Here is a 23,412-nt window from a genome sequence, read left to right as displayed (position 1 = left end):
AACCATTTGTAGTGGTAACAGTGTTTAGTTGTATGAAATACTTCCATAGTGTGCTACCATCGCCACCACCCATCTCCAGAACTCTTTTCATCTTATAAAACTGTAACTCTGTACCCATTAAACAAGAACTCCCTGTTCCCCCTTATCCCCCAGTCCCTAGCAGCCACCATTCTACTTGGTCTCTACAATGTTTGACTGCTCTAGGTGCATACCTCATATAAGTAGAATCATACAGTATATTTTGTGACTGGCTTATTTCACTTAGCATAATGTCCTTAAGGTTCATCCACGTTGTTGTGCGTGTTAGAGAATTTCCGTTCTTTTTAAGGCTGAATAATATTCTGTTGTATGTATATACTACGTTTGTCTGTCCTTTTGTTTGTCCTTTCATCTGTCATTGGACACTTGGGTTGCTTTCATGTTTTAGCTATTGTGAAATAATGCTGCTGTGAACATTTGTGTACTAATATCTCTTTGAGACCTTGTTTTCAAATACCCAGAAGTAGAATTTCTGGATGATATGATAATTCTATTTTTAACTATGTAAAGAACCACCACACCGTTTTCCACAGTGACTGTACCATTTTACATGCCCACCATCAGTGCACAGGGGTTCTGATTTCTCCATATCTTCACCAACACTTATTTCTGGTGTTTTTTTGTTTGTTTTTTGATAGTAGCCGTCCTAATAGGGGATGAGGTGGTTGGTAGCTCATTTTTTATTTAGATGTATAACTGAGAACATAGGAGACTTCAGGCTTCTGTAGCACTTCTGCATAGAAATAGCATAATATTTTCATCATTTAAACATTTAATGTAAAATTCTGAGAGAATTTTGATAGTAATTCATTTGTAAAATAATTACCACTTAAAAGCATCTAGACTGATTGTCACATGTGCTTGTGGATTCATGCAGACACATTGTTCAGATTTGTAATTCACAGTTTGTGTTTTGAATGTGTTTGTGTAACATCTTTGTTATATTGACTTCTGGGAAATTGTGTTTAATCCAGAGTCCTTTCTACAGACAGTTTCTGTATTGGATGCACATTGTCCTGATATAGTTTAGTACTGGTATTTACTTTGGATCACTGAGGCATACAGTTAGAATTGCAGGGGTTTCAGCCCAGAAGCCACATTCTCAGAAGAGCACTTAGTGGTCTTCAGAGTGGCCAGTTAGTGAAAGTGCCAAAGAAAGGGGAATCATGGAAGCAGAAAATTTGAAATTAATATCCGGATTTTTTCATGCTTCTTATACCCTGATTATGAGCCACAGATATAACTTTGGGTCCAGTACACATTGTTTGGTGCATTTAAAGATGGAAATACATTTCACTCTTACCTCTTTTTACTCTGTTTTTGGTGACTAGAGACTGTATCCTCCCCCAGCTTTTTTCTTTCCTTACGGTTCTACTTTACTTACATGAGACGTGCTGGTGATTGCAGTGTAACTTTGCACCATGTCTTTGGGAACATGTCCCGTTGTCATTTTATGTTGAAACAAAATTTGCCCGACAATTGGTGGGTTGTCAGCCCATAGATGATGATGAACTTGAAGACCTTTTCTTATTACCTTATTAAATAGTAACTTCTTTCTTTGAAGCTCTTTTTTCCTTTACTTTGATTTTCTCTACCACTGACTGTAGTGGAATCCTGCCATACATATATTTAACGTGAAAGTTTAGCCGTACTTAACGCTTGACCGAACAAAAGAACAAGAAAAGTACAGTTTTAAAGTATGAGTTGTCTATCTATACTTGCTGCCTATAATTTTTCTCCTCCTACTTTGTCTTAAACCCACTTTTGTCACACATTACCCCCACCATTTTACCTGAAATACTTCTTCCTGTCAGTGTCACTGAGGGCCTCCACATTGCAAATTACAGTAGTCAGTTCATAGTCCTTGACTTACTTGCTGGTCTTTCTACAGCATTTGACACAGTTGATGGCTCCCACCTGCTTGAAACACTTTCTTCACTTGCCTTTCAGAACACCACACACACCTTTCTGATCTACCTCCAGCTTCACTACCCACCCATTCTTTCTCAGCCTCCTAAGGATTCCTGATTTCCCATCTCCTGCCTCCTTAACGTACAAGTGCCCCATGGTTAGACCTTAGGCCTCTTGTATTTTCTGTCCACATTCACTTTGAATGAATGGTACTTCTTTGCATTCTCAAAGCTTTAAATAGCACCTACACAATGCTAATATACAGGTATATAAATCTGGCCCATACCTCCCTCCTAACCCCACATTTATATATACAGACACCTATGTGACATCACCGCTTGTGTGGCTAATTTCACATGTCCAAAACTAAACCCTTGATCCCCACCCCACCCTCGCCCGTCCCTCCTGCACCATCTCTCCCGCCCCACCAGAAAGGCCCTGCACTTCCCATACCTCCCTCATCTCAGTTAGTGGCAATAACATCTTTTCAGTTGCTGAAGCCAAAAACCTTGGGTTTGTCTTGGTCTCTTTATCTCACACCTAAATGTAATCTATAAAAAATTACTTTGTCTTTAAAATATATTCGTAAACAGACCTCTTTTCATTACCTTCGCTATTTTCACTCTTTTCGAAGCCACCATCATCTCTCACATGCATTAGAGCAATAATCTCCTGCTTCTCCCATGCTCCCTCCCTTTCAGTCTGTTCTTAACATAGCAGTGAGAGTGAGACTTTTCAAATGTAAGTTAGGGGCTTCCCTGGTGGCGCAGTGGTTGAGAGTCTGCCTACCGATGCAGGGGACACGGGTTCGTGCCCCGGTCCGGGAAGATCCCACATGCCGTGGAGCGAGTGGGCCCGTGAGCCATGGCCGCTGAGCCTGCGCGTCCGGAGCCTGTGCTCCGCAACGGGAGAGGCCACAACAGTGAGAGGCCCGCATACCCCACACACACACACACACACACACACAAAGAATAATAATAATAATAAAATGTACGTTAGACCATACCACCTTGCTGCTCAGACCTCCCAGTGGCTTCCCAACCACCTCACAGTTAAAAAGTTTAAAGCTAGAGTCTTTAAAATGGCCTACAAGACACTATGCTTCCATTGCATCTCCAACCTAATCTCCTACTACTCTTCTCTCCCTTACTGGCCTCAGAGACTTCACACTTGCTGTTCCCTTTGCCTGGGTGGTTTTCCCCCATAACCCACCTTACTCACTCTTTCATTTCCTTTAAGTTTTTACTCTCGTATCATCACCACACGCCTGCCTTGATTACCGTACCATTTTTTAACATTTTATTTTGGAAATTTTCAGACATACACATAAATGTAGAGAGAACATAACCATCATACTAACCTAATTCCTAACTAAACTAATAATTCCTTAACATTATCCAGTACCCAGGCCACGTTCAGATGTCCTCAGTTGTCTCCAAAATGACTTTTTACAGTTGGTTTTTTCAAGTCAATATCCAGACATGGTCCACTCATTGCATTTGGTTGATAGGACCATTTAACTTACATTTGCAACCTTTCCCTCCTCTCCCAGCGTGCAGAATTCTATTTCTCTGCCTTATTTTTCTCCATAGCACTCATCATATTCTAACATAATGTGTATTTTATTTGCCTTTTTTAAAATTACCTGTTTATCCCATTAAAATGGCAGTTGTGTTTTTTTGTTTTTTTGTTTTTTTGCGGTACGCGGGCCTCTCACTGTTGTGGCCTCTCCCGTTGCGGAGCATAGGCTCCGGTCACGCAGGCTCAGCAGCCATGGCTCACGGGCCCAGCTGCTCTGCGGCATGTAGGATCTTCCTGGACCGGGGCACGAACCCGTGTCCCCTGCATCGTCAGGCGGACTCTCAACCACTGCACCACCAGGGAAGCCCAAAATGGCAGATTTTTATATTGTTCACTTCTGTTTTTCCCAAGCCTAGCACACAGTACATGCTCAGTAAATATTAGTTGAATGAGTGAACTAATATGGGCACTTCACCTGGCCATTTCACTCAAGGAACTTTTGCCCTGGAGCATATGAGATGAGACATGAATTTCTCCTACCGTACACTGGAGGCTGTAGAGCATTGTGGTAAAGAGCACAGACCTTGGAACCCAACCCTTATGTTTAAATCCTGAGTCTGTCATTTCTGGCTTTATATCTCTGAATGAGTTATCTCTTTGTGTCTTGGTTTCCTCATTGATAAACAGTGTATAAGTCATAGAGTTGTTAGGAACCTTAGTATGTGTTAAGCACTTAGAACAGTGCCTGAGACTTCCCTGGTGGTCCAGTAGTGAAGACTGCGCTCCCAGTGCAGGGGGCCGGAACTCGATCCCTGGTCTGGGAACTAGATCCCGAATGCTGCTGCAGCTAAGAGTCCACATGCCACAACTTAAAAAAAAAAAGATCCTGCATGCCACAACAAAAATCCCATGTGCCACAACTAAGACCCGGCACGGCCAAATAAATAAATAACAGTGCCTGGCGCGTAATAATAACTCATCTAATGTTAGTATTATTAGTGAGTCTCAATTCCAACGTGGTTCTCATGGTATGAGCATCACACCATACTAAATATGATTCTAATGTTTAAAGACAGTGTTTTTATATAACATGCAAGTCACCTCCTTTATTAACAATGTTTTTTGCAACCCTAGAGAAAAATGGGGTATGTTGGCTTTACGTAGGCTTTGGGTTGGCCTCTAAGAAGGTGCTCTCAAAGGTAATGCTGTCATATGACAGTAGAAATCAAATTTTAATGTCTGATCCTTGTGTATGGTGTAACTTCATCATATTCTCTTGATTTTTCTCTTTCTGTGCATACCAAAATATGAGCATAGCCCAAGATGCAATTTTACCCCCATACTTTTCTCTAAACATAGTAATTTCTCTGGAGATCCCTTAATTTCTTAACAGTTTAAACTCTAAGTAATTTCAAGAGTCTTTTGATCTTCTTAATTCTGTCCATGCGTTTCTAACAGATTGATGTAACTCTTAGATTCCTGCCACTCCCTCCCTTACCTTCCATTCGCTTTGTGCATTGCTTTCGTTTTTCTCTCTCTCTGTGCAGACTTTCTCCACAGTTGAAAAACATAGCCACCAACAATCACTCACTATTCCCTGCTTTCTAATTAAACTGGCCTATTCATCTTATTTTTAAAAAGAAAAACTTGTTACAATAAATAGAAAAATTTGTTATAAATGTGTTATAATAAACAAATTGTATAAAATAAATTTGTATAGGGCTTTTAAAAACATTTTATTTTGCATTGTTTTCTGTAATTCTCAAAATAGACTTAAAAATAGGTATTCCTCAATTTTGCTGATAAAAATCTTACCCTGGGTTACTTGGCTATTCACTGGTGAAAGCAGAACTTTATTTCATTTTTCCATTATAACCTCTTGCTTTTTCCACTGTCCAGGGCTGTCTTATATTGGAAAGTGCAGGCCTACCTAGCATAGTAAGTAAAAATGCAAAATCTGGAATCAGACTGCTCAAGTTTATAACCTGGTTCTTCCACGGCCTGGCTATGTGACCTGGCAGAAATGACTTAATTTTTCTGTCACTTAACTTTTCCCATTCAGTAAAGTATGGGCAATAGAAGTACCTGTTTCTTGGGGTTGTTGTATTCTCTTGCTTATTCCGTACATGTAAAACATTTACAGCAGCACCTAGTTAGCACCGTCATAGGTACAGAATGGTGTGATACAGACTAGAAGTTTTCAGAAAAAGGAATTGTGCTTGGGAGTTAGCAGTGAGTTAAAAAGATGGGGATTGATTGGGCCCCATCCAGTCAAGGTGAGGATCCAGTCGGGTCCCATCCCATTGAGATGGGTCTAGAGAATGTATAGAATTTAGATGTGATGATAGAGTGGAGAAGGCATCTTAAAGGAGCTTCATGAAAAAGTTTCAGAGGCAGGAGTTGGCATTCTTTTTGCAGAACAGAAAGAAGCCTGCCTGGATCTAGACTAACAAGGGCTGGCACCAGGCCATGGAAAGCTTTAAAGCTGGGTGGAAGCATTAAGACCTGACACCTGATCAACTGAGTCACACATTAAAGGAGGCCTTTATAGGCTTATTGACCTAATAGTGGTGTGCACTATGAAAACAGCAGCACAGTGCCCAGAAGGGAGACCATGGTGGCTTGTACTAAGGTTATAACAGTGATGAGAGAGAAAGAGCCAACCTGAGAAGCTTTGAAGCACTTGGTGAGTGTGGTTTTACCTGAAGGTAGGAGTGAGTGATAGAACTGTGAGATTTCCAAAGGCCCAGGATAAGGTGTATGCTAAGGTAATGACCGGTAGTGCCGAGAAAACAGAAATGTTACGGGAACCGATTTAACTGATAACTCATTCCGGAAGCATTTGAACCTTCGTTAAGAAGACTCTTCTCGGAATTCCCTGGCGGTCCAGTGGTTAAGACTCCAAGCTTTCACTGCCAACGGCCTGGGTTCCATCCCTGGTCGAGGAACTAGGATCCCGCAAGCATTGCGGCATGGCCAAAAAAAAAAAAAAAAAAGAAGATTCTTCTCAGATTAGTTGTTTAATTTGATACAAGAGACTAGGGTTTCAGTGTTTAACTTAAGCTGTATGATCCTCCATTGGAATCTAACTTACAGAGCAACTAATAGTAAAATTGTTTGACAGTTAAATCATTCCTTCAATTGTGTTCCCAAAGCTCTATGCACATACTTCAACCCTGAACCTTATTATTCTCTACCATAATTATTATGTATTCATCATCTCTTAAATTCCTTGAGTTTAGTGACTAGATCTAAGTGTTTATTCCTGCATAATCATAATAAATACTCAGTAAATACTTGTGGGGTGAATGACTTTGAGTGTGTTTTGGGTTATGGCGTAAATCATATTTGTCCCGAATGGAATAGCACTGGCTTAGAAATACTTGGATTTGGTGGAGAGGGAGTTTCTTCGTTTGGAGTGTCAGGATGGTTTCTGCTCTTTAGCATCCTGTTAGAACAGGGGATCCCCTCCACCCTTCTACCCCGAACATGTGGATAATGTAATTAATAACTCTAGTGTCAGCTCAGGCTGTAATGTTTAGTGGTTGGAGAAAAGATTCAAAAGATTCAAAATTTCATCTCCAAACACCTCAAGTGGTAATAGTTTGGCCCTCATCGGGCTGCCAAGTTGTTAATCTTTTCAACTTAACTTATCAAGTAATCAGTTTCAAAGAAGTCTCATGATTTTCTGCTCCTTGGGTGCTATTCTAGTAATTCTGGGGAGGTGTGGCAAAACACATCTCTTAACTTTTGGGTTACGATTAACCCTTTCTTCAGATGTCCTGTTGTTGGCCTGGGTGTATAGCTTTCCATTTTGTCTTGTTCCATACCACAGACCCCTTTAAGCCCTAAGTCAACTTGATTGATTTCTCCCTGCACCTGACATTCTTCACCCACCGTTCAGACCATTGCTCCTTGACAGAGCAGCTCTTGCCTCAACACTTTGTTCTTACGTGTTTCTGTTTTGTTTTTGTTTTAATATTTTATTTTATTTTTTTGGCTGTGTCGGGCCTTGGTTGCAGCACACGGGCTTCTCTCTAGTAGTGATGTGCAGGTTTTCTCTCTCTAGCGTGGCGTGCAGGCTCCAGAGCCTGTGGACTCTGAAGTTTGCGGCACGCGGGCTCTCTCATTGAGGCGCACAAGCTCAGTAGTTGTGGCACCTGGGCTTAGTTGTGGCATGTGGGATCTTAGTTCCTGGACCAGGGATCAAACCTGCATCCCCTGCATTGGAAGGCGAATTCTTTACCACTGGACCACCAGGGAATTCCTGTTCTTATGTTTTTAATGATACTCAGTTTCTTCTTGCCTGCCATTTGGTTTTGATGACCTAGTTTTTTGTTTTTGTTTTTGCTTTTTTTAATACAGCCCTCTTAAGGCAGAGATACTATGTTAAAAACAACCTATTTTCTTTCTTATGGAATGTGTTTTATTAGGCTGACCTTAGATACCGGTTTGTAAGAAACAACTCCATTTTTTGTTAATGTGTATATACTTTTAAAAAATCAGGAATTTTGCAGCAGAGAATATCAGAATTAGATGGGACTTTAAAGATATCCATTCTTTGCTTGATTACAAAGTTTGGTTGCTATTGTAGTCTGATGGTAAAAAAGAGGCTTTTGGGGTGCCCTGGCAAGTTGGAAATTGGTTCTGTATGGTTCATGGTTCTGTATGTACAGGTAATGACTTAGCTTCTTTGCTTGAAGAAAAAAGAAATACCACTTATTAAGGGTGCCAACAATTTATTACTTCACTGTTTTAACAAAGTACTACACATATAATAGGAATCAGAACTTTAGTTCTTTAGAATAACCCTGGTTCTGTTTTCTTCAAATATTACCTTCATTAATATATTTATTGTTATTTTATGTTTTCTCTGCAGGCCTCAGCTGTTGAAGAATGCTCTGCAGAGAGCAGTAGAGAGAGGCCAGTTAGAACAAATAACTGGCAAAGGTGCTTCTGGGACATTCCAGGTTAGAGGCTAAAAAGGCTTGGTTGTAGAGAAGTAGTTCTCAAAAGTTGTGGTTTCAGGACCTCCTTATACTCCAAAAATGTATTGAGGGCCCCAAGAGGTTTTGTTTATGTGGGTTATGCATATCAATATTTACCATTTTAGAAATTACAACTGAGGAAAATTTTAAATATTAATTCATTAAAACAATAATAAACCCATTGCATGTAACATAAATAACACTTTTTATGAAAACTGTATTTCCCATGGGACTTCCCTGGAGGTCCAGTGGTTAAGCCTCTGTGCTCCCAATGCAGGGGATACAGGTTTGATCCCTGGTCAGGGAACTAAGATTCTGCATATGCCACATGGCACGACCAAAAAAAAACCTGTATTTCCCAAAATAAAAAAAATTTTAATGAGAAGAGGGTTACTATCTATTATATTTTTACAAAAGTCTTTACTTTCTAGCTTAATAGAAGACAGCTGGTATCTGTTTTAATATATTCTGGGTTACATCTATGAAGAAAATCCAGCTCACACAGGAGTACAGTTAGATAAATGTGGAGTATTTTAAGATAATTTTCAGGTAGAGGTTGATACTATTCTTTGATAGTATATACCAAAACTCAACAAATGATAGTATTTTGTAATAGCTTTATTGAAGTATGATTTATACACCATAAGATACAATCATTTTATGTTACAATGTATAATTCAGTGATTCTTAGTAAATTTACAGTGTTGTATAACCATCACCACCGTCCAATTTTAGAGCATTTCCATCACCCAAAAAAGATCTCTTGGGCCCGTTTGCATCACTCCCTGTTCCCATCCCCATCCAACCTGTTGATCTATTTTTTCTCTGTATAGATTTGCCTTTTTGCATATTTCATGTAGGTAAAATCATACATTATGTGGTCTTTTGTGTCTGACGTCTTTCACTTAGCATAATGTTTTTTTAGGTTTATCCATGTTGCAGCATGAACCAGTACTTTCATTCCTTTTATTGCCAAATAGTATTCCACTGTATGGATCTGACACACTTCATTTATCCATTCACAAGTTGGGTTATTTCCACTTTTTAGCTATTATGGTTAATGTGGCCTATGAACAGTTATGTCCAATTCTTTGTGCGGATATACATTTTTATTTCCCTCGGGTATATAAGTAGGAGTGTGGACTGCCTGGACTATATGGTAAATTTGTTTTAAGAAACTGCCCAAGTGGCTGCATCGTTTTGCATTCCCACCAACAATGTATGTATAAGGGTTCCAGTTTCTCCTTATCTTTGCCAACACGTTTATTGTCTTTTTTAAATTATAGCCATACTAGTGAATACAAAGTGGTGTCTCATGGTTTTGTTTGGCATTCCCCTAAGACTGCTGATGTTGACCATTTTTTCATGTGCTTAATGGACATTTATTTATCTTCTTCGGTAAATGTCTATTCAGATCCTTGGTCTATTTTTAAAATTGAGCTATTTGTTTTATTATTGAGTTATGAGTTATATAACTAGATACAAGTTCCTTATCAGATATACGATTTGCAAATATTTTCTCCTAAACCCATGCTTTCACTTTCTTAATGGTGCCTTTTGAAGCACAAGTGTTTAATTTTGATGAAGTCCAGTTTATCATTTTTTTTAATTGCTTGTATTATTGGTGACATATCTAATAAATTATTGCCTAGCTTAAGATCAGGAAGATTTACTGCTATATTTAAGAGTTTTATGGCTTTAGCTCTTACATTTAGGTCTGTGATCCGTTTTGAGTTGTTTTGTTTGTGGTGTGAGGTAGGGGTTATAAATTCATGTTTTTGCATGTGGACATCCAATTGTCCCAAAACCATTTATTGAAAAGACTGTCCCTTTCTCACTGAATTGCCTTCGTACCTTTATCAAAACTTAATTGACCATGAGTGTAAGGGTTTATTTCTGGATTCAGTTCTGTTCCACTGATCTGTATGTGAATCCTCATGCCACGATCACACTGTCTTGATGACTGTAGCTTTGTAGTAAGTTTTGAAGTTGGGAAATATAAGTCCTCGACTTTTTCTTTTTCAAAAGTATTTTGACTATTCTGGATCTTGTGCATTTCCGTGTGAATTTTAGGATTCACTTGTCAATTTTCACAAAAAATCCAGCTAGGATTTTGGTAGAGATTGCATTGAGCCTATAGATCCATTTGGGAAGAATCACTGTCTTTACAATGTTGAGTTTTCCTATCCATGGACATTCACTGTCTCTTCATTTATTTAGATCTTTAACTTCTCTCAGCAGTGTTTTGTAGTTTTCAGTGTACAGTTCTTATATTTCTTTTGTTAAATTTATTCCTAAATATTTTACTCTTTTTCCATGCTATTGTGAATGGGATTTTCATTTTCAGATTGCTCATTGCTAGCCTATAGAAATACAGTTGGTTTGTCTTTTGATCTTGTATCCTGCGACTTGCTGAACTCATTTACTAGTTCTAGAGTGTTTTTTTCTATAAATTTTTTTTTAACTTTTATTTTTGACTGCTTTGCGGCTTCATTGCTGCATGCGGACTTTCTCTAGTTATGGTGAGCGGGGGCTACTCCTCTTTGTGGTGCACAGGCTTCTCATTGGGGTGGCTTCTCTTGTGGAGCACGGGCTCTAGGCGCACGGGCTTCAGTAGTTGTGGTGCACGGGCTTAGTTGCTCCGCGGCATGTGGGATCCTCCTGGACCAGGGCTCGAACCCGTGTCCCCTGCATTAGCAGGCAGATTCTTAACCACTGTGCCACCAGGGAAGCCCAGTTCTAGAGTTTTTTTGTGGGTTCCTTGGGATTTTGGGGTGGATTCCCTAGGATCTTCTACATACAGGATAATGTCATCTGAAAATAGACCATTTTACTTCTTCCTTTCCAATCTGGATGTCTTTTTTTTTTTTTCCCCCTCCATGCCTGATTGCACTGGATGGAACCTCCAGTGCAGTGATGAGAGTAGATGTCTTCGTCTTTTTACCCATCTTAAAGGGAAAACATTCATTCTTTCACCGTTAAAACTGTGGGTTTTTCATAGATGCCTATTACCAGATTGAGAAAGTTCTCTTCTGTTACTGGTTTGTTGGAAGTTTATTATGAATGGCTGTTGGATTTGTCAAATGCCTTTTCTAAAACTCTTGAGATGATCATATGGCTTTTGTCCTTTATTCTGTTAATATGATATTACATTCATTGATTTTGTGGTATTAAAGTATGTTAAAGGTGCCATGTGGAACCTGAAACCTTATCAATGAACTTGTTGTACTCTGTTACCTTAAAATCCTTTGGTCTGTCTTGAACTTTGAGTGTATCTTTTAACCATAATTTTATAACTTGGTCATTTGAAGAATAGTAGTTCATTGAATTATGCAGTTTTTAAAATATTGGCACATTTCATCCAACAGTAACAAAAATCATATTCATTAATATCACCCACTGATCTCATCAGAACAACGTTTAAGTATTGGGAAATTATTGTGCTCATGATGGTAGATACAAGTTTTCCACAATTTAAATTCTCTCTTGAAAAGTTGAACTTATCATTGGCAATAAATACTCTTAGTTGTTTTCCTTGATATGACGGGCTCACTTAATTCATTTTCAAGAAAATGACTACCAGATACCCAAGTCTGATTAACCATAGTTTATCTGTTAATTGTTCCTTCAAATAAAAAGGATACTCCATGAAAAATTCAGCTCACAACTCAATCACTAGGTGCTTTTTCTTGAGACTACCACCATCCCTCCAGATGCAGCTGACATGCTTTATAAATTCTTCTCACTTTGCCCCATCAAAGTATCAAAAAGACATGCATTGGAGTTGAGATTTAATAAAATCATTTTTATATCCAGGACATTCCTAAGTGAAACTGGGTTTTTTTTTGTTTTTTGTTTTTTTCTTTTAACCATAAGCGTATAGCAGTAAAGAGTGCAGTAAATACTGGTACATTTCTGTGCCTCCACAGGTAGCAGCGGTTTTACCCATCATTGTTTTTCCACCATTAGTGCAAATGTCATCACAGTGAAAAAGGCAAATCATATCTTAGTATTATTATGAAAATAGTTTTAACCTTGCAGGTCCTCTGAAGGGATCTCAGGAACCCCAGGGGGTTTGTGGACCTTTCTTTTGAGACTCACTATTGTAGACCATACCTCAGTTTGTCCTTTAACCTTTTTGCTTATTGGTGCTAACCTTTGTTCCCCAGACTTTTGTCCTTGAAGTATGTTACATAATTTTCTTTTGTATGATACCCTAAATATTTATCAAACTTTTCCGTTGCCATTTTCCTTACAGGATTAAAAAGGCTATTTATTATTTTTATAAATACTCCATTTTTCAGATTCAGAAAAAAGGAAGTATTCTCAAAAGTGTTAATTTATTGGGGTCATAACAAGTTAACCTCCTTATTGGAGTAGAGCTGTCACTCTCTTTGGGTTAGGTTGGCTTTTGCTATTTTCAGTTGGATGGAGGGGTGGATAGAAGGAGAAAATATCCCTAGGAGGGTTGGGACTCCTCAGTTAGGTTGAATACCTGAAGAGTGGGAAGAGAAAGTCCCTAACCTGACAATTTATTGTAAAACATATCTGTGCTAATGCAGGAACTCCGACCCACCTGGTGCAGAGGAGTCTTGTCTTGACCTGCTTTGGGAGAGTGTTGTCTTGATGCTTTTCTCTTCCTCCTTGGAAAACAGCTGAAGAAATCAGGGGAGAAACCCCTGCTTGGTGGAAGCCTGATGGAATATGCCATCTTGTCTGCAATTGCTGCCATGAATGAGCCGAAGACCTGCTCCACCACTGCTCTGAAGAAGTATGTCCTGGAGAACCACCCAGGGACCAATTCTAACTATCAAAGTAAGACTCAGGGGTGAGCACATTTAACGGGGAACCAGGGGATTGTCTTGTGAAAGGATCCCTAGAGATCATGCTGTTAATGAAAAAGCACTAACTACTGACTGAAAACCAAGAGGGAACAACTTTACAAACTTTATTATTTACCAAAAAAGAATCAAGACTTATCCTTGATTTAGTGTCTGCTGAGGATCAGAATTTGATTTTACTTTGCTATATTTTTCTGATATTTATTTTTATTATAATAGAGACAAATTTCTAGGTTCGAAACACCTCTCAAGTATAGTATCTTTTCACCTACTTCTGAATGTTTACCAGAACATCTAATATCACCCTGAAACCAAGCCATTGTTTTAAAATACTTACCACTTAGGTTATTTCTTATTGACTTAAGCCCTAAACAGAAAATACTTTTTTTCAGTAAAGTATATTTACCCTGTCAGGTGGTGATTTGAGATTAGAAACCTTGCCGTAGCAGCATTATCACATACAGATTAGTGAGAGTGTATATTTTCTCAGTGAACTGTGAGAGTAGGCACAATGATGTAGGGTGAGGAATATGAAAATTAAGTAACAGAAAATACAAACTAGAATATATTGTTTTAGATGAAAAGCTAATTTTGAAGTCTTTTTTTTTAATAAATTTATTTATTTCTGGCTGCATTGGGTCTTTGTTGCTGCACGCAGGCTTTCTCTAGTTGCAGCGAGCAGCGGCTGCTCTTGGTTGCGGTGCATGGGCTTCTCATTGCGGTGACTTCTCTCGTTGCGGGGCATGGGCTCTAAGCGTGCGGGCTTCAGTAGTTGTGGCTCGCGGGCTCTAGAGCACAGGCTTAGTAGTTGTGGTGGTGTGGTGCACGGGCTTAGTTGCTCCACGGCATGTGGGATCTTCCTGGACCAGGACTCAAACCTGTGTCCCCTGCATTGGCAGGTGGATTCTTAACCACTGCGGCACCAGGGAAGCCCTTGTATGGCTGTTTTTTCTCTTTCTTTACTTAAGATATATACTGTGTTTAATTGTGCATATTGTCCCTGTAGATTATTCTGTGGTTTTCTCTTTTGACCAAGTGTTAGAAGATGAATTTGGTTATTAACCTTTTCAGTGTCACTAATAATTGTGGCAGCTATTTATTTGGACACTGAATCACAATAAAGTGTATTTTTATGTGTTTTTATATGAAAGATGAGAACTGGTGAGGCCTTTGGGAGCCATGATAGTGTTTTGTTACTGTTTGCTGATTCTTGAGAAATTGGTTTTCTCTTTATAGATATCCTTCTAAATGCTTATCAGTACTTACAGGCACTCAGTAGATGTTCGAATGAATAGAAATGAGAGATTGAGTTTTAAGTTGGCTATTAACCATTTATGTATGACTGTAGGGCAAGTCATTAGCCACCCTTGGCTACTATTCCACTTTCTGTGCAATGAGGAATTTGACACAATGGTCTGTAAAGTCTCTTCCCATCATAATTTAACTCTTTCCAAATTTATGGACACTTAATAATTTAGTGAATTAGTTAAAAATCCCTATGACCACAAGGGATTCACTTAGCACATGTCAGGACAATAAATTGATGTATAACTGATTGTGGTTGAGGGAATTATCAAATCTGAATAAATAAGTACTTTCTTCATTTCTGAATTTATTGTTCAGTGCATTTGCTGAAGAAAACCCTACAGAGATGCGAAAAGAATGGGTGGATGGAACAGATCTCTGGTAAAGGATTCAGTGGCACCTTCCAGCTCTGTTTTCCCTATTACCCCAGGTAAGCACCTAGCCCATAATGTGAAGTATTGGTCATTGCAAATTTAAAATCTGACTCCAGATTACAGGTTTGGCTTAACTTATTTTGCCCTTATTGTTGTTATACTGAACTGAATATACTTGAAAATAAAGACTACTTAAGGCAGTATTGTTTTAGAGCTGAAGGTTTTCATATAAGAATAGGGGGATTGGGGCTATCCTGCTGGAACTTACTGTTAGGCGCGTATTCCTGAAATCAAGCGTTGAATTTTCTTTGAGATTCTTGGCCAGTCATTTAGATGTTCATTCCTTCTAATAAAGAATAAAGTACATGGTAATGACAGGAAGATTATTAGAGGATTATGTATGTTTTAATGGTCCAGCACCAAGTAGGGAGAGCACTGGCTACTTCTAAGAATCCTAATCTGCCTCTTCATACTATAGAGACAAGGCTGTTTGTTTGAAAACTTGTCTCTTATACATATTTATTCATTTAACCAAAAAAAATGTATTGAGCACCTCCTATGGACCAAGCATTTTTCTGCGTACCCATGCTTTCACCTTCTTACACTTTCGTTTCTAATAAAGTGCCATGACATGTACCACTGAAACCTGTTTCAGCAGTGTAGTGTAGCTTGCTTACGTTGTTCTTTGTGCATAAACATAAGTGTTACTTGATTGAATGTGTATTATTTGAGTTTTTCAAATGTTTAAATATTCTTAAAATCATGCACATACAGTGTTATAATTTAAGGACTTATTAATCAGTGGGATCAAGTTTTCTACCATTAAGGACAAAGAAAATTTAGAATATCCTTGCTGAGTTTCTCAAAAACTTTGAAGAGATTCAGGCTTTATGACACTTTTGAGGTCTTTTGCCAGTATCATAAAGGCAGAAAATATATACTGCTGCGTAGGCTGTTCACCGCTGTATAGACCATTCACTGCTATATATTCAGTGGCTGATAACAGTGCCAAACACATGTCAGGAGCTTAAATAATTGTTTACTAAATAAATGATGGAAGTATCAGTTTTATTAAATGGAGGGAGGAAGGGAATGAGGTATGGTCTGGGACTTTTATAGATTTGTCATAACTTCATATGTTTGTTCAAAATAGGTTAAATTGTACCTGATATTTGTAACCTAACTTGACATAATTGGGGAGGGTGGGAGGAAGTGGGTTATGTTCAGGGAAGAGCATATCTAGGTTCACATTCTTTTCCTTGTCCTGATGGGACTTCTCTTTACTTTTTTTTTTCTTACTAGCCCAGGAGTTCTGTTTCCAAAGAAAGAGCCAGATGATTCTAAAGATGAGGATGAAGATGAAGATGAGTCATCAGAGGAGGACTCTGAGGATGAAGAGCCACCACCTAAGAGAAGGTGGGGACGTGTGGAAAACCCTTCTTAGAGCTGAAAATGACCGTACTAGGAGAGGCTGTGAAAAGTGTGTTGACAGTTCAGGATCCTTCTCAGATTCTTTGTGTAACATTTGAATTTGTCTTGTTCTTGAGCATTTAGAGGCTCTAAACTTGTGAAACACTGTGAATATGTAATAACTCTTTGGTCAAACCTGTGTGTGTGTGTGTGTGTGTGTGTGTGTGTGTGTGTGTGTGTGTGTGTGTCCATAGTTTGGTTATTTGAAGAAAAAGAATTCCATATTTTTCTAGGAAAAACATGGAATTATGTGTAGACTTCAGGAATTGGTTGAGTTTTTATACAATTTTAGTAAAGCCTTTAGGTAAAAAGTAATAACCCCCATTCCTCTTCTTAACCTAGGTGACTTCTACCTTTGCTATTTCTTTTTTGGCAAAGTATCTGGTCATCCTGGTGAAGTGAATCTTTCAAGTACTAAGTAATTGCCTTTGCTCTTTGGTTTTCACAGGTTGCAGAAGAAAACCCCAGCCAAGTCGCCAGGGAAGGCTGCATCCATGAAGCAGAGAGGGTCCAAGCCTGCACCTAAAGTCCCAGCTGCCCAGCGAGGGAAAGCTAGGCCCCTGCCCAAGAAAGCCCCTCCTAAGGCCAAAACTCCTGCCAAGAAAGCCAGACCCTCACCCCCAGTCATCAAAAAACCTAGTGGTAGCTCTTCAAAGAAGCCTGCAGCCAGTGTGAGAAAGGAAGTGAAATTGCCTGGCAAGGGCAAATCCACCATGAAGAAATCTTTCAAAGCAAAAAAGTAAATTTTATAGGAAAAAAGGGTATCATGATGAAATTCAAAATCTTATTTTCTAAGGTCAGTGTGCATTTGTTTTAGTTCGATGCTTTTAAAATTACATTTTTTTCCTCCCCTATGAACATTATGGGGAGGGAATATAAATAAACCAGTTTAGCCATTTGTTAGCTTTAGGTGCTCTTCTTGGTGCCTGCCCCTCCCCCCGCACCCTCCCTCCCAGTCATTTTAATTTCTGTGATAATTCTGGACTTCCCTGAACTGTATAATCTATACTTGTCCTTTTTTCTCCCCCCACCCCAAGCCTCTTTCTTTTTTTATGGTCAGCTTTGGCTTTTTTTTTTTTTTTTTTTTTTCCTTCCAGTTTTATCTAAACGGTTGCGAAGATTTTTATATTTGTTAGAAAGCATCAAGAATGGGATGCTAGTCAGGTGCTGGAAGTAAAAAGGAGGCAGTATAGCACTGACTGAATCATAACGCCTCCTGCCTGGAGACTTCAGTTATAGCTATAATAACTAATCTTATTTATAAAACCACTCCACTAGCCCCTTCTCTCCAACTGTAAACACAGAGATGTCTTAGCTTTGGAAATAGGCCAAAAACATTATGATCTCATTCAATTCTGAAGATGCACGACTCCTTTGGGCCCCTTTTCACATTGATCAATTCCTAGGTATTTTTCATTGACCCCTGGGCATTGCATTCCCTCAAAAGCAAGCACAAGATCTCTCCACCACTTGTTTTTTGACGGAAGGGGAAATATAGGAACATACTGAATTTGTGATTTCTGGCGTCACCTGTGTTACCAAAAATCAAAACATATAAAATCTTCTTGATCAAATGTTTAAATATATTTTTTAATATTTGGAGCATAAGTTGTCACTTCCTCTTTGCCTTTTTTATAAGGAAATATTGGAGAGTTATACCATTACTAATGTAGAATTGTTAAGTGGAAAAACATACAATTTGCTAAAATAAACTGTGGGTTTTTTCCCCTCCTTTCTTTCCATAGCACTTTTGATAACAAGCAAGTGGCTTCCTTTTTGAGTTACTTAAAAAGAGAAAAGAAAAAACAAATGAAGCCCGACTACCTAACCCTTTCTTATTTGTATTTGTTTTAGTATTGTGAAGTTGTGTTAAATAGCACTAGCTTTCTAAGAAATATTGATTTCTGGTTATCATTTATCTTCCCTGTGGCACTTGACATTTTAATTGTCTTAAACTTTTTGGTGTACATCTTCTGGCCCCTTGAGTGCTGCCAGAGGCGAAAGATGTTTGTTTAATTCATTCCATTTGCATTGTCTCCTGGGATCCCATCTGCAGCCTGAAATGTGGCTGGGAATTGGACTTGAGAAGATTGGCTTGAATTAGATCCATAATCAATGTATGATCCCATCATGAGTTTATTGGAATTTGTGTTGCATGTAAGGCAATCTTTCCTGTTGTAAATCTTCCTTTTTTTATGTACATATATTTTGAAAAATATGAATAAACATGAAATTTTAAAAGCTGCTGAACTGTAGCTTATATTTAAAAGTTTCCAGTATCCTGGAAGTAGCCTTTCCTTATCCTCTGAAGTAGCCGTCAGTGTTGCACTTACTTTGAGTCTTTGCCACTCCACTCCTTGCATTAGCCACCATCCATTTTCTGTTCAAATACAAGCTCCAGTTTATTTGCTTTTTGAATTTTTATATGGATGTTAAATGTTTCTAACTACATTGAACCTGATTATTTAATGCATAAGAGATTTTTAAAAATCATTTTGTATTTTATTAAGGTCCTTGTTTTCAAGATCATAAATTCCAGTTTTTCATGATTAATGTCTACACATGTCCTTGGACTAGAAAAATACAGCACTGCAAAAGAATCGATAAACCCTAGAGACCTAATTCTAAAAGTAATTCTAATTTTCTGTTGTGCTATTTAGCAGGTAATAATTCTTAATAGTACAGTTGTTAGGAACCTGTGCTAAGAATACTCTTCTGGAATCAAAAGTGGCAGGATTTTGGTTGGTTTCTGTGTTTTATGATATTGTTTTATTTTAAAAAGAAGGCCTGAACAGTCACCTGGTGGCTGTGTTGTATATCAGGTACTCCACCATAGAGTGAGACACTTAGATCATTTAAGGTCCCTTCCTACCCTGACACTCTGTTAAATTCACAGAATTCAGGTAAGGACAAAACTGTCCTTGCTTTCAGCATGGGAAAAGACAAGAGGGCCGTTGCACTCTTCCAGGGAAAATCCCCAGCTTGTCAAAGACATGCACCTTCCTGACGTTGAGACAAAAAGATGTTTGGGTTATTTCCCTTCCAGCCATTCTCAAGGAGCAGAACACAATTTTTACTTCCATGTTACAGAAAGGAAAACAGCAAACGCAAAAGATAACTCAGCAATTATTCGTGTGGATCAGTGGCTTCAGTACTCTCTGTTAGTGGCTTTTAGTGAGCTCAGCTACAGTGTTTCATATGTCCTTAAACCACCTACAAACTGCCTTCGATAAATGAATCTCACAAAGTGCTGGGAGAGAGATTGTTGGCTTCTTAAAGCTCAAATGAGAAGAGATATACCATTGCAGGAAGGGTGGAGTCCTTTCCTTAGTAATGTGACAAAAGCATTCAACACCGAAATCTATCCTAACCATCCACGCAGATTTAACTAAAGGAGACCTGGTCCAGTCATGTCTATTGTCTGTAACTAACAGGAAAATTACTTGGAAACAAGAGCTAGGTAATATACTAATACCTCTGATGTTTTTTCCATTGTTGCTCTTTTATAAAATTTTGTCAGCCCCAGGATAGGCTTGCTAACCTATCCTTACACCTGCTTTATTTTTTAATTTTTTTTTAAATTTATTTATTTTTGGCTGCTTTGGGTCTTCGTTGCTGTGCACGGGCTTTCTCTAGTTGTGGTGAGCAGGGGCTACTCTTCATTGTGTTGTGCGGGCTTCTCATTGCAGTGGCTTCTCGTTGCGGAGCATGGGCTCTAGGCGCACGGGCTTCAGTAGTTGTGGCATGTGGGCTCAGTAGTTGTGGCTCGCGGGTTCTAGAGCACAGGCTCAGTAGTTGTGGTGTACAGGCTTAGTTGCTCCGCAGCATGTGGGATCTTCCCGGACCAGGGATCAAACCCTTGTCCCCTGCCTTGGCAGGCAGATTCTTAACCACTGTGCCACCAGGGAAGTCCCCTTATACCTACTTTAAAGAACCTAAGAAGTTATTCTTGTTCAGGCCGAGATTCCCTTGCCATCCTGATCTGTCAGGAGAAAGAGGTTAAGCCAGCCTTACACGTGAACTGCTGTACTTAGCCAACTAAAACCTTAATCCAAAAATTCAGGATTATAGTTGAAGTTTCTTATCTTTGGAACCTGATAAATGACAGTTCTTTGGGTTAAGCAAAAGTTCTAATCTTATCCATGAAGAGAAAGTCTATTCTTAATTGGATAAAGACCATTATTAAATTGTTTCCCCCAGTCAGGGGTTCTGACTGACATTACTTTCCAGCGTGCAGAGTTGCTTTGCATTTCTGTGGTAAAACGGATGGTCACTCAGTTCTGCAGAGGTGAAGCTGAAGAGCTAGAACTGTTGAGGCTCTTGGCTTAGAAACTCCTTGATGAACACGTGCTTGGAAGCCAGGAGATGCTAAACGGCATCCCTCAGCTGTGCTGAGTTTTCCTTTTTTAAGAAACTAATCTCTACTATCTTTTTTTTATTTTTATTTTTTTATTTATTTATGGCTGTGTTGGGTCTTTGTTTCTGTGCGAGGGCTTTCTCTAGTTGCGGCAAGCGGAGGCCACTCCTCATCGCGGTGCGCGGGCCTCTCACTATCATGGCCTCACTTGTTGCGGAGCACAGGCTCCAGATGCGCAGGCTCAGTAATTGTGGCTCACGGGGCTAGTTGCTCCGCGGCATGTGGGATCTTCCCAGACCAGGGCTCGAACCCGTGTCCCCTGCATTGGCAGGCAGATTCTGAACCACTGCACCACCAGGGAAGCCCCTCTACCATCTTTATTACTGTATTCTTTCTATAATTTCCACAAGATTCTTAACTTTGAAGGCTTTTTTTTTTTTCTGTTGGAGTAATTTTCTGCCTTTATTTAAATTCATTAGCTTAGTTTTAACTGCTTCTAATTTGTTTTGTCAACAACAGGTATGTCAAAGGAGGTTTCTAAAGGTATGTTCCCAAGCTGTTTTCCTCAAAAATTGCAACTCGTGGGACTTCCATGGCGGTCCAGTCGTTAAGACTCCGCGCTTCCACTACAAGGGTGCATGTTCGATCCCTGGTCTGGGAACTAAGATCCCACATGCCCGCAGCTCAGCCCCCCCCCCCACACACACACAACTTGCAACTCTTGATATTGTATGTAAATGTAGAATTTACACCATTTGCTGTTAAATCTTTGCTTATTAGAGAAGAGTTCTTTCTCTAGGGGGCCTTGAATATGTTTGACAAAGCGTAGTTATTAGTTTGACTTATTACTTAAATAATAATAGTGACAATAATAGCTAACACTAAATGAATTTTTTCTATGTGACAGGCTCTGTACATACATTAGCCTTGTTTAACCCTAGCAACCCTATGAAATGGTCATTGTTTATTATTCCCATTTTACAGAAGGGAAAACTCAGGCACAGAGTGAGGCTGAGAAACTTGCCTCAGGACACAGTAAGTGGCAAAGACAGAATTAAACCCAGGCACTCTGAATGCAGAGCCATCTCTAGCTGCTCTGCTCCATTGTCTCCCCTTGACAATTTTTCAGGCTTCTGAATTCTCCCTTTATCTTACAGCACAATGACTCTGTGTTCTATTCATGGAAAAGAAAGGATTTAAGAGTGCAGAGGATTTGGAAATGAGATTAAATTATTAAATTTGCTAATTAGGAGTCAGTGTGACTTTTGTCTTAAGAAGTTTGGTAAGAACTATTAAAATTAGATCTTGGATTACTGGAAAATGTTAGCTAGGCTGCCCTAAGGTAGTCTTTTGTTTGTTTTTCTTTTAGGACACTATGCAGGCACTTGATCACTCTCAAATCCTAGCCATGGGACACTTTCTGGTTTCCTCACAGTTTGCTTATTCCAGGCAGATTCTTTGAGTTCACAGGATGCTGACAGTTGTGAGCACTTTCCCTCCAGGGGTCACAGCTTCTATCAGAACTTTTATGTTGCTAACTGAGCAGCGCTCTTACCCTTTATAGACTGTAAACTTGCATTCCATGAGGGCTACCAAGAGAAATTCCAGAACGGGGATTGTCTGACAACTGAATTTTTTGTATATAATACCGGCTTAGTAATCATGAACTGGAATAATAGAAATCTTTGCCCTTGATTCTGAAAGAAACCTTAGTCATCCGGTCTCTCCTACCATCTCTGTCTGCTTTGTTCGCCCAATTCCAACAGATAATTCTTTTTCCTAAAACCCAGAGTTGCACAACATCCTTGCTCATCCATTTTACTGTTTAAGAACTTTTACTCTGATGAAATTCTTCTCATGTCAAACCTAAATCCTTACGTTGTAACTTAAATTCGCTGGTATGTAGAATAAGACATTTTCACTAATTCCAAATTGGGATTGACTTCTGGTTAGAGTATATGACTCAGCCCAGCATACTAATAACATCTTTAGCTGTGATCTTGCACAGTGGTCTTTGGGGCCTGTATCACTTACCAGCTATGTGACCTTGGCTAAGACAATCTCCCTGAGCCTTGATTTCCTCATCTGTAAAATAAGCTCTGGACGCGCAGGCTCAGCGGCCGTGGCTCGCGGGCCCAGCCGCTCCGCGGCATGTGGGATCCTCCCGGACCAGGGCACGAACCCGTGTCCGATGGGCCCAGCCGCCCCGCGGCATGTGGGATCTTCCCGGACCGGGGCACGAACCCGTGTCCCCTGCATCGGCAGGCGGACTCTCAACCACTGCGCCACCAGGGAAGCCCTAACAGAATTTTTTTCTTCCAGTTAGCAGATTTTTAAACCACTAGGAGCTTACTTGTTAAAAGATGAGCAGGGGGCTTCCCTGGTGGCACAGTGGTTGAGAGTCCGCCTGCCGATGCAGGGGACACGGGTTCGTGCCCCGGTCCGGGAAGATCCCACATGCCGCGGAGCGGCTAGGCCCGTGAGCCATGGCCGCTGAGCCTGCGCGTCCGGAGCCTGTGCTCCGTAACGGGAGAGGCCGCAGCAGTGAGAGGCCCCCGTACCGCAAAAAATAAAATAAAAAAGATGAGCAAGAAAAAAACACAGCT

At 39.6% G+C, this 23,412-nt stretch overlaps 1 protein-coding gene across 7 annotated transcripts in view; it reads left to right on the top strand.

Moving 5' to 3' along the window:
• The window catches only part of HP1BP3 (heterochromatin protein 1 binding protein 3), a 35,063-nt gene extending 16,370 nt beyond the window's left edge, over nt 1–18,693 (top strand). For 6 of the 7 annotated variants that reach the window (XM_067722828.1, XM_067722819.1, XM_067722800.1 and 3 more), the window contains 5 exons: nt 8,351–8,441; nt 13,115–13,274; nt 14,924–15,035; nt 16,282–16,395; nt 16,898–18,693. In XM_067722828.1, coding sequence (XP_067578929.1) covers nt 8,351–8,441; nt 13,115–13,274; nt 14,924–15,035; nt 16,282–16,395; nt 16,898–17,192 — 772 coding nt within the window. In that variant the 3' untranslated portion in view covers nt 17,193–18,693. Of the gene's footprint in view, nt 1–8,350; nt 8,442–13,021; nt 13,275–14,923; nt 15,036–16,281; nt 16,396–16,897 lie in introns of those variants that run through there. The other variant, XM_067722847.1, reaches the window with a different exon arrangement.
• The last annotated feature ends 4,719 nt before the right edge of the window (nt 18,694–23,412 follow it).

The sequence above is a fragment of the Pseudorca crassidens genome, chromosome 2 (assembly GCF_039906515.1).
Source record: "Pseudorca crassidens isolate mPseCra1 chromosome 2, mPseCra1.hap1, whole genome shotgun sequence".
Taxonomy (NCBI): Eukaryota; Metazoa; Chordata; class Mammalia; order Artiodactyla; family Delphinidae; genus Pseudorca; species Pseudorca crassidens.
The sequence above is the reverse complement of the archived record's forward strand: the minus strand, read 5'-3'. Positions and strand labels throughout refer to the sequence as shown.